This window comes from Mycteria americana, chromosome 7 (assembly GCF_035582795.1).
Source record: "Mycteria americana isolate JAX WOST 10 ecotype Jacksonville Zoo and Gardens chromosome 7, USCA_MyAme_1.0, whole genome shotgun sequence".
NCBI classification, from domain to species: Eukaryota; Metazoa; Chordata; class Aves; order Ciconiiformes; family Ciconiidae; genus Mycteria; species Mycteria americana.
In genome coordinates, this window is record NC_134371.1 from 51,199,528 (window position 1) to 51,215,670 (window position 16,143).

Here is a 16,143-nt window from a genome sequence, read left to right on the forward strand (position 1 = left end):
TGAAATCAGTAGAGTCTCTGGTAAAGATAGCTAATTGTTCCATACCTCAGTAGAAAAAAAGAGAGTGCCTAGTACAATTTGCTAAGTTTATGTACACAAATATTAACTATATAGTTGGTAGTATGGTGAAGAGGTAGAGAATCTGTTCTGATGAAACTGAAAAGAACAGCTTGGCATGAAGAGACAAAGTAGGGAGGGTTATGAAAAGACTAATTTGTGTACTTCAATCACATGTAGTAATTAGAAAATGTTTCTTCCAGTGTTTGATTTTTTTTTCTTTTCTGTTTTCCCAAAATTGTTGTTAAATTATTTAAGATATCTTTAAGATTTAAATTTTGTACTTAGCTAAACTTTTTGTATCATTTTTTCAGAAGGCATGTGACAACATTTGGTTTACAGGACATCACCTGATCTCCCTTCTAGATTTAGTGCTTTTGCTTCCAGAAGGTGCTGAGACAGATCTTCTGCAAAACTCAGATAGGTGAGTTGTAATCACAGATAGAGGCTTTTCTCCTTTTTAATAATTTAAAAAGACTTCAAACTACCTTACTACAATGGGAGGTGTGCTGTCACGTAATTAATGAGGTGACAGCATCAATGTAATTTAAACTAGAAATGGAAATGATCACTTACTTCAACCGTCCTTTCAACTAACTCTGTATAGAAGAATGTCACAATGCTATTACATTGATTTTAACAATAAGAAAGGAATTCCTCCTCCATTCCTTTGAGGATATAAGGCCTCACATGTCAAATTATGGAACTAATTGGTAAAGCATTATTTCTTCAGGACTGTATGGTTTGTCAGCTTTCTGCAGAAGCAATTGGAGGAACAAAATAAATGTGGTGTGTTGTCTTACGTGACACAGGAGAATACCAGTTATCAGATACAACTTATGGCACACAGCCTTTTTGAGGCTGTTTCACAGATTGCTGCTGGGAATCCAGTATCTTGTGAGTGGGAATACAGAGCCACCTGAACAGCACACACTTGCATTAAGTAATATAAAAATAGTTGGAAATGGCTCTGAAAATCTCCTGTATAGGACAAGTCTCTTCCTATATGATGAGTAAAGGTTGGGCTTGTAAGTCAGCAGGGTGATAGCGTGCAGATGGATGTGTTAACTACTTAAAAACCCAGATGTGTGATCTGCAGTTGTACTGTTTATCTGGAAAAAGCAATAAATAGTTTCTGCTAAAAAGTATGGTAAAACAAAAGCAAAAAGCATATTTTTAAAAGCACTCGAAAGTAAAAATTCAATACAGTAGTAAAGAAAACTGTCACGCTAGTTTCATATCAACTTTGGACCACCATATTACAAATTCTGTAATAAGGTTCCATCTCTTCCGAGAACTCTTTCCCTCACAATCACCAGCCTTCTCCAATCTGCTGACAGTTTTAATCTTACTTGCAAAGCGTCAACTGTTGTAACGTGGACGTTACTGCACACCGGTGCTCTAGACTAAGCTATATTGCTCAACAGATAAGTGGTTGCATTTTGTACAAATGGATATTTTTAGGGTGTCTGGCTAATGGATAATTTAAATTATTATCCCTGTAATATAAATCTGTGTTCTAACTAATAGTGTATTTTTAATTCACAGGATTATGGCATCACTAAATCTACTAAGATACTTAGTCATTAAAGATTGTGAAAGTGATAATCAAGTAAGTACTAACTGATTTGAAAATGATTAATTAGCTAAAGGCTGAGAGCCAGATTCATGTGAACATTGTTATCTTTGATTCTAAAACATGTTTTTTACATTTTTCATTGCACTGGTCAGTAATCCAGAAGTGATGTTTTTATTAACTACATTAGGAGATATGTGATGTGTTATTTTATTCCAATGAGATGAAATTTGATTGCCTTCATACTTAACTGTTACTGTAAACAAGCTAATCCTCTTACTCTGCCTGATGAACTGTGGTCTATGTCCATAATTTTAGAGTATGTCACCATAAAATAACATCTCTATCAAGTATTCCCATGAGAAAAAATATTTGTAGCTCTTGCTTATTTATTTGGTGGTATCCCTCAAGCCTCCAAGTGGATTTCTTTATAATAATAATACAAACCTTTGCAGTTCAAGAGATCCATTTTATTCATCTTTAGGCAAAATACTTGTTGTGCAATATGCTGGAAGTTAGTAGTATTAAGATTTCTCGAAGTATTTAATAATCATATTTAAACAATTTTTTAGCTGGGAAAACAGTATTCTATATTTACAGCAACTGTGCAGCTGCATGATAGGTACACGTTAAAAGCTTCTCTAGGTATTAGCATAAAAAAAATTCTTGTCTGTAAAATCCATCTGCTGAAGTAATAAAAGGAATGGCCAGACCTGTCCAATTTTCTGCTACATTGCTTTACTGGATACAGCCTAGAATGTTTTACGCACAAAGGTAACTTGCTAGTCTAAACTGCCCACCACTGTAGTTTACCTACGTTTTTATTATAGGTATACCTTTTTACCTTCATTTCTCCTGTGTGTGGATATTTGAATATAGGTATTTCAGAAATAACTCTGCATATTTAAACTTTGCAGTATATTTAAAAAATTGAAACTGTCCTTATGTATTTTACCCATATAATATTACGCTACCTCAGTTTAAAGCACGATTTTATAGCTTTAGTTGTAATCCCCACCTCTTTCTTCTCTGTTTTTAGCTCTCTTCTGTCTGAAGCAGTCAGCAACATTTGTTACTGGTAGATCAGTGCAAACTGTATTTGTTATTCAAACTGCTGTATGGCTTTTCAGTGTAGTATATTATGATGGATCTACTGGCTTTGTGTACAGTCAGTTCACCTGCAGTTGATGGAAATGTGTTCCTGGATATTCAAGGGAAAACTTGTTTGAATTTCACAACTGGGTCGAGATATGGATTCCATATTCTAACAGCTGATTTATAAGTGCTCTGACTTGCATTGTGTCACCACAGCATTGAAGAACCAATGGAATTATTTGTTTAGTTTTCTGATTACATTCCAGTACCAAATGGCTGCTTATTCTAATAGTAAATGCAACTTCTGTTGACTCTTTCAAATCATTGTGTTCCACCATTCCTCTAATTTGTGCAATTCAGTAGCTTTTTATCCGCTATATCATGTAGCGAACAAGTATCGCCTGATCTGGTTGAAGATGTCCCTGCTCATTGCAGGGAGGTTGGACTAGGTGACCTTTAAAGGTTCCTTCAAACGCAAACTATTCTATGATCTCCTTAGTACTACATGTTTTGATTTTTGCATCAAAATGTTTGTTTAAATTAGTAGCAGTTCAAAGAAAAATTGCTTTTCAATTTTTAAGTACAGTAAAGCCTTTCCTGACTTGAATAAGCAATATTGTGGTCAGATGAATATTCTAACCAACAGGTAAGTATCCTAAAATGTTTTGTTGTTCTCCCCCAGTTCCTTGACTTTCTTTATGATTTGGAGTAATAGACTTCAGCATATCATTTTCTATTTTTTAAAATACAGAAAAAATCCTGATCTACTTTTAAAACACTTTGAGATCTATGAATACAAGTTTTATGAGTGCCTAATGATGTTATTTGTCTAAGTAGAAGAATAATAATATAGCTTGCACTGATTACCAAAACTGTATTGAAAATTAATAGTAAAAACAGCTTTCAGTTGGTGCGTTTCTAATTTACTAGTTATGTAATTAGTTAGTACGGGTAGACTATATCCGTTTCTCAGATTTACGGAGTGATTACTATTTAAGTGCTCATTATGGTCCACTCAGTTTCATGTAAATGCATAGCTTTGTAAGAAAAGAGAGTATTCCTCTTTTATTCTTACTAAAACTTTATACATAGTAGCACACCATTGCTTAACAGTGCTGTCTAGTACCTGGAATAAAGAATGTCCCTGAAGTTTGAGGAGAAAATAGCATCACCTCTCCTGAAGTTTTCCCTTAAATTTAAGCCCTGCCAGTTCTTCTTGACTTCCTCCCTGCCTCCCTTCATATAGTGCAAGTGGGGCAGAAAGAAAATGCTTCCTTTCATGTCAGTTCAGATGTTTTGATTGCTGTGTAACAAGCAGTTTCATTAATCGAGTTTAAAAATTGGTATTTTTCTGGAAAGTTTTTTGCTTCATTTTTAGCCCCATTCTGGTGGAAGTAATTACTGCTTTTCTTATTTGACCAGTTAACTTTGTGTCATTTAGCATTAAAATTTGGTGAATTTTCCACTGTAATCAATAATACTATTTAACATTGAGAATTCTTATTTTTATCGTCCTTACTCTGCCCTTTGAGGATACTGCCTGAAGAAAGGAGCCATATAAATGGCTCCTATATCTAAAGACACAAAGACTGCTTTATATTTGTTTGCTTCTACAGCAGTTTTGTAACTACAAGCTTATAAGGCACCAAGGCAGAGTTTTCCTCTTGTGCTGTGTAACCTTGAACAGCCTTGCTTTTGAGCATCTTTTCCTTGTATCTCTTGCTTCCTGAGTGCCATTATTGTAAACTCCTTCTTTCACCCATGCCAAATTGGGGAGAAGTTAATGTGTCACTTTGGCTACTGTGCCTAAGGATGGCCTAGTAGCATAGCCAGTAACATTCCTACAATGCTTTTTAAACTGAATGATATATAGACAAGACCCTTATATATTTAGGGACCATGACATTTATCAGAGCTTTCATTTGGCATTGCAATACAGTGTTAACTCGGGAACATGAATTTAAATATTTGTGTCATTTTGCTGCTGAATTATCTTAGAGGAATCTACAACTGCTCTTTACTCACTGTAGAGATTCTAGCCTGAGAAAGTGGCTAGTACCCCCCCTCCAGCATACCAAGATCCTTTCAGCTCTGCTTACAAGAACAGGTTGAAAATGTGCGTTTCCATTGCAGTAGTTATCAGCCTATGTACTAAAATTGCCCCCCCCTCCCCCTTTTTTTCTTGACCGCCTCATCCTCCAATTTTCAACAAATAATGTTGAAAATGTAAGAGAGAGGAAGAGGAGCTTAAATGTCCCTCATAATGCTATTCATGCTTAAATGGATGAATCTAAATTCTTTTTTTCTTTTTCCTCCCAGTACGGAAGTGTATGCTCAAAAACTTACCATCGCAGTGCTCCATTAAAACTAATTTGTAACCTTCTCTGTTCTGTTTGAATAGACTGGTGTATGGACTGCACTTGCCAAGATTGAGCAAAATTTTTTAAAACCACTGCATGTAGGACTCAATATGTCAAAAGCACACTATGAAGCAGAAATAAAGAATACGAAAGAAAACAGAAGAGGTTAGTTGTATTTTTTTCTTAGCTTTGTTCGTATTTAGAAACTTTGGAAATCCTTTGGAAACAAAGAATTGGTGAGTGCTGTATAGATCATGTTTTATTTAACTGTTGACACTATTCCAAATTTCAAATAATAATTCAGTAGTTGCTATATTGTATATTAATAATTTTCATAATTGGTTAGAAAAATCTGAACTTGTTTATCTCTCATCACATTTGTAAACCTTATGGAAACCTGATAGAAATGTCCCATGAAGATCTTCAAAGCTTGTTCTGCATTTATACTTTTGATTTTAAGGTTAGGCAGGAGCATCTAAGTCTCTGTGAATATACAGCCCTTAGGTTTCATACTAGGTGTGGGGAGGTTAACAAGAGAAGAAATAATTCACACAGCAAATAGGTGCTCTCTTAAAGCCTGAAGGATTACATTCTGGATTTTTTATTACTTTTTTAATCTGACACACAGAATCAGATTCTGCTGTAGGTTAAGCAGAAACACTCCACAGGGCGTAAGAGCTATAGCTGCTTTAGGCCATCTCTGTGTGTGTCAGATCCTCCGTTCCTTTGTGGTCTCCAATATAATTAAGACATCCCAAGGAACTTGCTTCTGCTACCAAAAATGTCCATACGGCTTTTTGCCCCAGTCTTATCCTCTTCTGTTGTTGTAAACTATATGAGGCAGAGAAGGGGAATTTTTCTGAAGGCAACCTGTGGATATCTTTCTAAAGGGAATTCTTTAAAATGAATCAGGAAGCTTTTTCTTTAAGTCCCTGTTACTTTTCTCTAGCCTTTGACAAAGCATAAAGAGATTTGAGTTCAGGAGAGAACATCTAACTCATAATAGTAAATGATTTAGCTTTTTTCACCAGTGTATAATCTTTGTAAGCATTGTGTTGAATTTCAAATACGTGGTCTGAATGCAAGAGTTTTTCCTCTTAGTTTTCAGACTTGTCCTTATGGTTTTGCCTGCTGCAAGTAATCTGCCTCAAACAGAGAAGCATGCAGCCTTTTCTTAATAAAACGAGTATTTCATGCCTGGATTCATTAAGTCAAGCTAAAGAACCTTCTACTATCTCTCTGGATATGGAAATATTAAATATGTATCCAAAAATGACCAGATTTAATATTTTTTTCCTTTTAAGGAGCATTTTAGCTATATAAAATTGTTTTGAGTTGCAGATACTGCCTGTTAGCAATGTAGTCATATGTGATACAGAAAGTGTAGAGATAGTATCTAGCTCAAACTGTCTTCCTCTTAAGGTTCAGCACCTTCTGTCCTGTGTTTGGTCAACCCCTAGGTTTGTGTTTTTTAACAATTACTGTCCAGAAATGCTAATATATTAAATATTCTTTTCATTCTGAAAGTTACATGAAACAGCAGCCTGATCTCTGGTTGGTTATTTCCTTCTACAGAGGCACACAGTTCTAACACAGTTTGTTCTGTAACTGTTAGTGGGGAAAAGATGCCTGCCATGACGACTGAAATGCAGCTTCAGGTGAGTTTGCATTTCCTTCAAAGGTATTCAGAAGTACTGAAATTTTCTTTTCGATCTGGAGACAAACATATATGTACAGTGGGTAAAAAAAAATTCTTCTAATAAAAATAACATTAATCTGTTTTGTCATTTCAGGTTTTACACTCGGCTCTCTTCACGTTTGATTTAATAGAAAGTGTTCTAGCTCGAGTAGAAGAACTCATTGAAGTGAAAATAAAAGCTGTAATGGATGAAAATAGTTGAATTAACATCCTTCTTACAAGATCATTTTGACTATAAGACTTTAGTTGAAAAGGAGGCTACCAGCCTTTAAAGAGCAGCAATTTAGAGTGGCCTCTAAAAGAATTGCAAATGCTGCTCTTCATAAGTCTTGTTGCTGTTCTTTTTTAATTTTCGTTTGCTGTTGTTGTATGCGATTCGCAGAGAATGGCCTATTTACTAAAGTACTCCTCTTAAGAATTTGATGCTTTTTCTTAAGTTTAGAAACTAAAAACAAGTGGTGGTGTTTTGTTCTTGTGCTATGGCAAGGAGATATGGTTGTACATTTATTTTTCTGTTAATTTTCAAAAGTTGCTGACTGGTGTTACGAATTACAAAGATTTTTATAAAGTGACTGGAGAACCATTAATTAAAAAGCACTGTTTAAGCACAAGGTATTTTTATTAGCACTTTTTAATGTTGACAAACAAGCTCCTATATTTACAACCAGAACTGTAAGGTATAGATAGATAATAGTAGAAACACTATGGCAAAGGAAACCAGGTTTAAAGAAGAACACATCAACTTTGAGCCAAATAAGATGTTAAAACTTACTAACGCAACAGATAACACTTGTGTGTAAAAAACACACTGTGTAAGATTTCATACGTATACCTGTTTATGCAATACATATTTCTTACTTAAACCTGTATTTTGGAATTGTTTTATCTTAATCATTGTTTAATCATTATCTTTAATGATAAAGTTTTCCTTAAGATATATTAAATATTTTGCAAAATTATTATAAACAGATGAACTTGTAAATTCAGAATCAAGTTAAAAATAAGGATGGTTTTTCTATGGTGCTGTTAAACCACTGTTTTCTTTTCTCAGAATGCACATTTGGTATAATGTATGCTATTTTTCACTGTATAGTTATTTAATATAAATTTTCATTCCAAATGCATAAGTTGTATATACAGTCTTTTGAAATGTAACTATATTTAAAAGCATTCTATATTTTGTTTAAAATGTAGCCACTCTATTTATGAATAAAACCCCCAAATACTAAATTAATTACAACGCAACTGGTACTCCTGAAGCATCTTCCAAACTGGACTGTTTTGTATTATTTGGGCTTTTGTCGTTGCCATTTTGTAACGAGTATCATCTGCTCCTGGCTTGGAAGTTATCTTAGAGGAAAGAGAAATATGGGTAGAACACAGTAACTCTTAGGTAATAGAATATTCAGCATCTTATTTTTCAAAGAATACAAATGTAAAATTTTTCAGCAGTGAAATTTGAATCGTGTTTTCTGAAGTAGATCTTCAGGAACGATATACACAGAGGTGATTTGATATATCCCTCTAGGTGCAAGACCAGTCCTAAAATAACCAGTCCTGTCAGCATTGCATCTGATTATCTGGATAGTATTTCACCAGGAGTTGGGTATGGTAGCTCAGGATTGGTTGGATGGTATTGCTCCCTTGGCCATGTCATTTTAACCTGGGGCAAAAAAGTTCTTTTTTTTTTTTTTTTTTTTTTTAGGCCCTATACCAGTTAGGGATTCTGTGGCAAAAGATGAGCTTGTTAAACCAGCCTTGCACTGCATCAGTAAGAAATACTGTATTGGCAACCGATAGATTTGTGGTATGTACTATCATAACTTCTTACGGGGCCCTCCTCTTGAAGTTTGGTGTAAACATTCTGAACAAGTAGAGGAACAAATTCAAGTTTATAGGATCAGCAGTAATCTTAAAAGCTTTTAGGTTAATGCTTTATTAAGACACTGGGCCAGACATCAGTAGATTCCATAAAAAGTTTAAGTACAATGTTCAACATTGTAATAAGTATTTAACAAGTTTTGCCATATAATAAGTGAGATGTAGCTTTCACACTTTCAAAATGGTGAAAACTCTGAATAGGTCAGTGCTTATTATTTTGAGATGCCCACTTCAGGAAAGGAGAAAATGTAAATTCCTATTTGATTCCTAACATGTCATTCAACCTGCTCTTTTCATTTTTGGTACATGGGATGCTGCTAGTACTGTTACGGTTAGTATCTAAGTTAGAATTTCCATGGAAAAATGCTCTTTAAAGAGCATTAAAGAGCATAAAAATGCTCTTTAAGAGCATTAAAGAGGTTCAGTAAATAGATTTAATTAATAATGTGTTGATGCATACAGGATATGTTGCAGATACACAGATAAATTGCACTCAAGGTGTAGAAATAATATACTAGTATGTGCATCATTAAAAATCCACAAGTAACTAGTGTTTTCAGATTGGCATTTTTACTTTAAGTTGAAGTCATTACATACTTAGATCTCATGCTGGTTCTGCACTAGTAAATGAAGTAAAGACATCCTAACTTAACAGTGGTAAGTAAGAGCTGAATTAGCTCTTAAATATCTAATTTGTCTTCAGAGATGCTATTAAGAGCTTTTAAAGTTTAAAGACTCAGCTAAAGCATCAGCGTAACAGTCCTGCCTCAATATATTACATGGATTGTGGTCAATATAACCCGAAAAGCTCCATTAAGGAAAAATAACTATTTTATAGTTCTTGTCTTTTCCTGGCTAATACACTTCTGAAGAACTAACGTTTTTAAGTATATGCAACCAGACTTACCTTAGCTATAGTTAGCATAAACTTAACAGTTTCAGCAGTATTATGAACTGGTATTATACGTAAATTACTGCCCAGGAATCTGCACATAGAAATAAATTAAGGTTAAGGTTACTTTTAGAATGCACATTTAATTTGTTATGCCATAAAACTCAAAAAGCATTCCCCCATGATGTAAACAACTTCTTACTATGCCTTCATCACAAGTACATAGAAGATTGCTTTTATCTTTAAAGGCAACTGGAGAGGTCATGCTGTTTGTATAGCCATCTGTCCCATTGCTGTACCACTTGTTTAGGTGGGATTTGGAAGGGCTCATTTCTTTTTCTAGGGCTCTCTGACAATCAATCAACACTTCTTAAGCATGTGTACATTCAGAGAGAACTAAACCCTCTTCTGCTATATTATTAAAGACTGGCCATTCTCAGTGCCAGTAAAAAAATGTTTGGGGTTTTTTTATGGCTTTGGAAGAACACAGGAAAGTATCTAAAAACACTGTGCTAAAAATACTTCAGAATTTGAACTAAATCTTCGTAGTGTGCTATCTAAATATAGCAATCTGTGTCAGATGCGATTAAGATAATGGGCTATTTCTGCTAAGAACTTCCTGTAAAGACTTGTTCATTCAAATAATTTAACCTAAAATTCATTCTCTTTCTATAAATGCTGTTATTCATATGCATTCATTCTTGAGAATGGAAGCTGAAGATTTAAAATACTAGCATCAGTTGTCATTCAGTGCAGTCATAGGAGAGAGAGAGATCAAAGCTTAGACAAGCACAGAGGCTCTCCTTAAGACTGGTATCTTAAGTGTGTTGTAACTGACAACAAAGTTAGCATTGCTGCCGTTTTCTGTTGTAGAGCTAAAATATGATAGGGACTTCACAACAAAGAATGAGGAATTTTTTCAACAAAGTGCCCAGCTGCTCAACTGCACACTCCCCTGTGACCTCCCCTTGTGACCACCACCTGTTCTTCCCCTCAATCTGTTCAAATGACTTGGACTCCTTCACATTAAGACCCATGCTGGTTACGTATCTGCTCTGAACGTGGCTGCCCATTCTTCTAATTAGCAAAAAGATATCTTACAGGCAGCATCCTTCACTACGAGTAGGTACTTGGCTCACTGACAAGTTTTGCTAAAATCTGCTGCAGAAACTGGTTTGATGTACATTAAGGAAATAAATAGATGCAACTTTGCTAATACTAGCAATGGGCTAAGCAAAGCGTGAATGAACAAAGTGCAACAAAGAAACAATTACTTGTACCTAGATCCACGAAAATCCATGTCTACCAATAGTTTTCCTTCCAATTACAGCAGGTCTAAGTTTAACTCGTATTTTATTAATTTGATCAATGGGCAGAATACTGGCCATTAGAACACAAGGCTGGTCTTTGCTCCAAGGTGTTTAAAAATTAACATATGGATTTACTGAGGATATTAGTGGAATGCTCATTTGAGCTGTGATGATCAAGATTGCTTTTCTCCCCCTTCCCCCATGATATACACAACCCTACATAAAGCGTTCATGGTGCTGAACCACGATCCTATAATGCTCTTGTTAAAAAAAAAAAAAAAAATCCTTCCCCAATTGCAACAAAACCATAGATAAGCAGAAAGAAACAGTAATACAGGAAGACCTGAAAGTACCCGGGGACTTTGTTGTCTAACAAATCCAACAGGTGACTTGTAGTTTGAGAGAATATGGCACAAGTTTCAACCCCACCAATGAAAAAGCTCAGTCAGTGATTTACATACAATAGCAGAGCTCCAAGGTGCCAGGTAGTAACAAAGCACCTGCATCTAAAATATAATTGTGCCTTGTCAACATCAATGTGGTATGGCCTGCAATGACATAATTATTATCTTTATTTTAATAAAATGACTGACTTGCCAAATGGAATATAGTTTCAAAACATCACATTTGTTAGTCATCAACACATGCACAAAATCCGTTGTACATAACCACAAAGTAGATTGAGAATTAGCATTGCCATCAGCTGAATAACATGTTCTTGCTGAATGGTGGCAGAGCTTTTAAGACTTCTCATGAAAATTTATGGAATTTTCACAAATGGGTAATAGATTTCCTACATTTCATCCCATACACTTTGCTACTCATCAGCATTTGGCAGTGTGCCCAGGATTTAACGAAACTGGTGCTAGTTTCAAGGAGGTAAAGATCAAAGACTCCATTAGAATAAGAATAATCACTTCTTTGATGTCGAGTGAAAATCAACTGCAGTTAGGACTACTGTACCTACCAGAAAAGAGTTTTGACTACAAGTATGGAGCACAACCTGAGAACTGTTCTCAGCAGGTATGTACTGAAACATACAAGTTTTCAGGCTTCATTAGAAATCACAGATAAAGTTTTAAACAAACCAGTTTTAATGTCCAGTTTTATATTTTTTGTGTAAAATAACATTGATTATTTCAATTGTTCTAGCTCTGTATAGCTTTTGTTACCTATGACATGTCAGATTGATTCACTTAGTATTCTTTTCATTTGCCATTAATAAACATATGCTTTAAATAATTTTCCAGTGCATTAGCAAAATAAAATTCATATTCCTGAAAATAATACCTAAAATAACATTCCCAATCTAGGACTGCTACTTCATTTCTTCCTAGCAATAAAAATTCTGGTTTGATGTTGAAATCATACCTTCTCTGAATCCTAAACATGACATTCCATTCTTCTGGTCCATGAAGAGCAGCTGACAAAACCAAAAAACTGTTCCGATGAATGTTTATGAACTTCTGAGTTCTTTTGAAAAACTGTTCTTCCCCTGTCATAAGCAAGTCTTGAGTGTCTGCCAGTATAAATGCAACACCTATTGAAGAAATTGATATAGACGTACACGTCATGGCACTAACGTGATTAAGTTCTCACCACAAACCAGGAAGCAGAATTCTTATTCAAACATTAGTTTAAAAGGTGATAGAACAAAACACGAGTGAATTTACAGATCTTGACAGTGAAATGCAATCATGAGATCTGGCCAGTAATGACTACTATTTTTAAGATAAAACTGCAAACAACTCGGAGGTTATTTTTGACCGTTAACATCAAAAAATCCACTCAAAGTACAGACATCTGAATCCCTTTGAAAGCACATGCTTCAGGAACAAGCAACTGCTATAATGGAATGAATTTAGGGCAAATGCAAAGACTGATTGAAGAGCTCAGCAAGTCCCCTACCTAAATGAGGTAAACAGACCCATCGGTAACATCTTACAAGTAAGCTAAACTGTCTACCATGAAAAATGAAATTACAAGCCTGTCAACTAAGTCATTCTGAAAGGGAAAGTTAAGAAGGCTGAAGTGTAGGAGGCTTAACAATTGAGGATACAAAAGACTAGGCCAATGTGTGCCTTGTTAATCCTTGTAGTTCAGGAAAGCTTCAGCATAAGGATCTCGTCTACCTGTGTAAAGCATCTTCTGCTCTAAAAAGGAAGGCTAGATATTTCATGTTTGCAGTTTCAGTGATTTCCTAATCAAACCTGCTCAAAGAATCCTCTCCCTAACTCCTCTGCTACCACCAGGTCTGCAAACTCAACTTGGAAGATGAAAGCCAAGGGTCTTGGTTCACTCTTGTGTTTACAGCCATGAATCCTAAAAATCTTGATGGCTTTCTTACATGTTAGTGGCACTCAACATGTTTGCTCAGTTATAACAAGAATTTACTAAACAGTTCAGCTGATGATCACCAAATCTAATGTCGCTGTTCTACAATACATCCAAAAAAAGTAAAAAACAATGAAAATGTTTCCTCCTCAACATTCTCCGCTCCATCCTCTGATTTATGTGCAATCACAGCACAGCTCCTTCCTCTATTGCACGACATTCCAACAAAGCAGCTTTTATTCAGTTTAGTGGAGCCTACAACAGGGCCTGATCTTGTACCTCATTAGAGCTTATGATTTTACAAATATAAACTTCAAAGTACTGTACCAGAAAGAGAAAAAATCACAGATCCAATTTCCACTGATTCTGAATATCGAACTCGGTGTTGTTGCCTCTGCAGAATTGTAGAAATTTCATGATTCTAAATAAATTTTAAAAGGTTATTTTTAAAATATGTTTTCAGTCAACAAGTTAGATAGAAACATTCTTAAAAGCATTGTCTGAACCATTATAGATAGAAATTTAGCATCGTTGTGTAAAAAATATTTTGTATTCCACTTGCAATAAAAAAGTAGTAAAATATTAATTTTTTTCAGTTAATGAAATTTTGAAATATTGCATTGGAAGTTATCAAACATTGAATGACAATTTTGTATGCATACATTCAGCTTGCCACAGGAAACTCTTGCATAATGCATAGAGAAGCTCAAACATTTTACAGTCTGTTTTTGTAAGATGTGCTAAAGGAGGATTTGCAGAAGTGAGAAACATACAGTAGTGTGTTTCTATGACTCCGGTTAATTAGACTGCATTATTTGCACAGACGTCAGCATTTCATTTGGAAGATAGTTCAGAAAATCTGTATGGGACATGATTTTCTTTAAAGCTTTTTGACAGAATGCAATCCACCCAGGAAAACTAGAACATGGCACTATGCAACATAATAATCTACAGAATGGAGTGGCTCTGAATATATTTTTCAGCCTGCAAAAAGCATTTCTGCAGTATGTTCTACAGAAGCTGCTCAAACACACACATTTCAAAAATTAAATCACTGAATCCTTTTTAGCTACTAACATGTTCTTTAACCTACCCATTTAAAACATAGCCAACCTGCCTATATAGGGAAGTGTCGTGATTTAGTGGAAGAGTACAAAATAAAGTCAGGATAGCAAGTGAACCCTGAAGGAGACAGTAACCAGAAATGTTATGCTTTCAATTGGTCTGGAAAGGGAACACTCAATGACAGCTGCTTATGAGGCATAACCACAATTTTGGAAAAAAATCTCTGCTTCAAAGCCACTGCTGACAGTGAATTATTTAATACACAAATAACAGCTATAAGAAAAGGATAGGTGCACAGGGAAAAGAGAAAGCTCATAACCAAAACTGATACAAAGCAGTGCCTTTGTAAAAGAAAAGCCATCTTAGATTTGTGTTCAGCTATTTCCATATCTTTGCTCACTGGGAGTCCTTACCAACAGCAGTAGTTTTGAGGTAGAGCTGGGGCCCTTATTAATAGGAGTGAGTTATACTGGTATAGCTGATGAGATCACTGCCCCCTGATACCTCTCACCATACTATGGATTAAGTTGCCGTTGAAGCAGTTCCCAAACTGGAACAGTTTACAAGCTGTCATTCCAAGACAAGCAGGCAAATAAGAGCAGGCTTTAAACTGAGGAAATTCAGGAATTACTTCAACACCATTCACCTATTTATACAGCAGAGATGGGGTGATAACCTTATCAGCCAAGCTAGCATAAGATATCCTTGCTTGTGAATCAAAGCCCTCTTGCCTCTAAATTCTCTCCAGCTGGCATGAAATTGGTCTCAGCTGCAGGAACTAATTACTAGCTCCTTGACATACCCTTTCACTTCACTGAGGAACACAGTCCAGGCTTCTGATATGAACAGATATAAATACACATCAATATCTGTAAGACTCACTATTTTAAACTGAATTGCACACTTACTGAGTAATAATCTACCCCAATGTTGATACTGTATAGTAGAAAATAAAGTGTTTAGGGAGAAATTCAGAAAATTAAAAACATTTCTGATGGAATTATTCATAGTGCTAATTGAAAGCAGCATCAGTGCAGTGCAAAAATGATGCGTCAGGAGGACAATCCTAAAGCAGTATAACTCAGAATAGCAGGTGGCAAGAATACTAAATAGGTACAGAAGTAGCTAGGAGAAAAACCACACGCGCACACAAAAAGAACCAGCGGTTCTTTTTAGTGGACACAACTATAGTAGACACAACTTCAGACTAATGTCACTGTTTTATCCTCAAAAACCTATATTCATTGACATTGCAGGAAATATTTCCACAAATAGAATATAGGAAATGCTTCTTTCAGCATTTCTTAGTGAGTCAGATGCTGCTCTTCACAAGTGGTATTGTACCTGCAGAGCTGTACTCATAATAACTGTTGTTATCCATCTTGACTGTTCCTGCCCACCACCTTCTGTCATTTTTTTCAGGGGTTTAATGGCTCTGCAGTGAAATCTCAGCTACCACCTTCTGAAAAGCTTGGAAAAAGAAAGATGACAAATATTACCTGCCAATGAAAGAGATGAAATGTTTAAGGCACACAGATCCATTAAAGATCTAAAACCAGGGCACTACCCAATTCTCCAAAATATATACAGCTGCCTACTACCAGTGAACCAATTTAAGATGGCAATTAGATACCTAAATGGCTTTAAAGAATCTGCATCTGAGAGGGCTTCCTCTATAAGGCGTAACAGGGAGACCAGCATAATGAATAAATAACTTCAGAAAAACATTCCTAAAAGCACTTAAAACGACTAAGGAACATTTGCCTTATTTTCACAGGGCATGTTTGTCACTGTGGACCTTTTACATTAAGATACTTTTGGGAAGACTGCCCCAGGCCTCCTGCCCAGCCTGGTGTAGCCCACCATGCCACAGG

The 16,143-nt window shown here is 35.5% G+C and overlaps 2 protein-coding genes across 6 annotated transcripts in view; one reads left to right on the forward strand and one right to left on the reverse strand.

The window, feature by feature from the left end:
* Nucleotides 1-8,155, forward strand: part of GLMN (glomulin, FKBP associated protein) — a 24,030-nt gene extending 15,875 nt beyond the window's left edge. For 4 of the 5 annotated variants that reach the window (XM_075508378.1, XM_075508376.1, XM_075508377.1 and 1 more), the window contains exons 15-19: nt 372-481; nt 1,606-1,669; nt 5,130-5,253; nt 6,664-6,746; nt 6,882-8,154. In XM_075508378.1, coding sequence (XP_075364493.1) covers nt 372-481; nt 1,606-1,669; nt 5,130-5,253; nt 6,664-6,746; nt 6,882-6,989 — 489 coding nt within the window. In that variant the 3' untranslated portion in view covers nt 6,990-8,154. Of the gene's footprint in view, nt 1-371; nt 482-1,605; nt 1,670-5,129; nt 5,254-6,663; nt 6,747-6,881 lie in introns of all 5 variants that reach the window. The other variant, XM_075508379.1, reaches the window with a different exon arrangement.
* On the reverse strand, nt 8,018-15,734 carry C7H1orf146 (chromosome 7 C1orf146 homolog). The gene is made up of 5 exons (XM_075508380.1): nt 15,614-15,734; nt 13,532-13,625; nt 12,242-12,410; nt 9,576-9,654; nt 8,018-8,137 (listed from the first exon to the last, which is right to left on the reverse strand). Exons 1-5 carry the CDS (start codon nt 15,680-15,682, stop codon nt 8,018-8,020), a joined length of 531 nt encoding a protein of 176 aa, XP_075364495.1. The 5' UTR covers nt 15,683-15,734.
* Between the last annotated feature and the right edge of the window lie 409 nt (nt 15,735-16,143).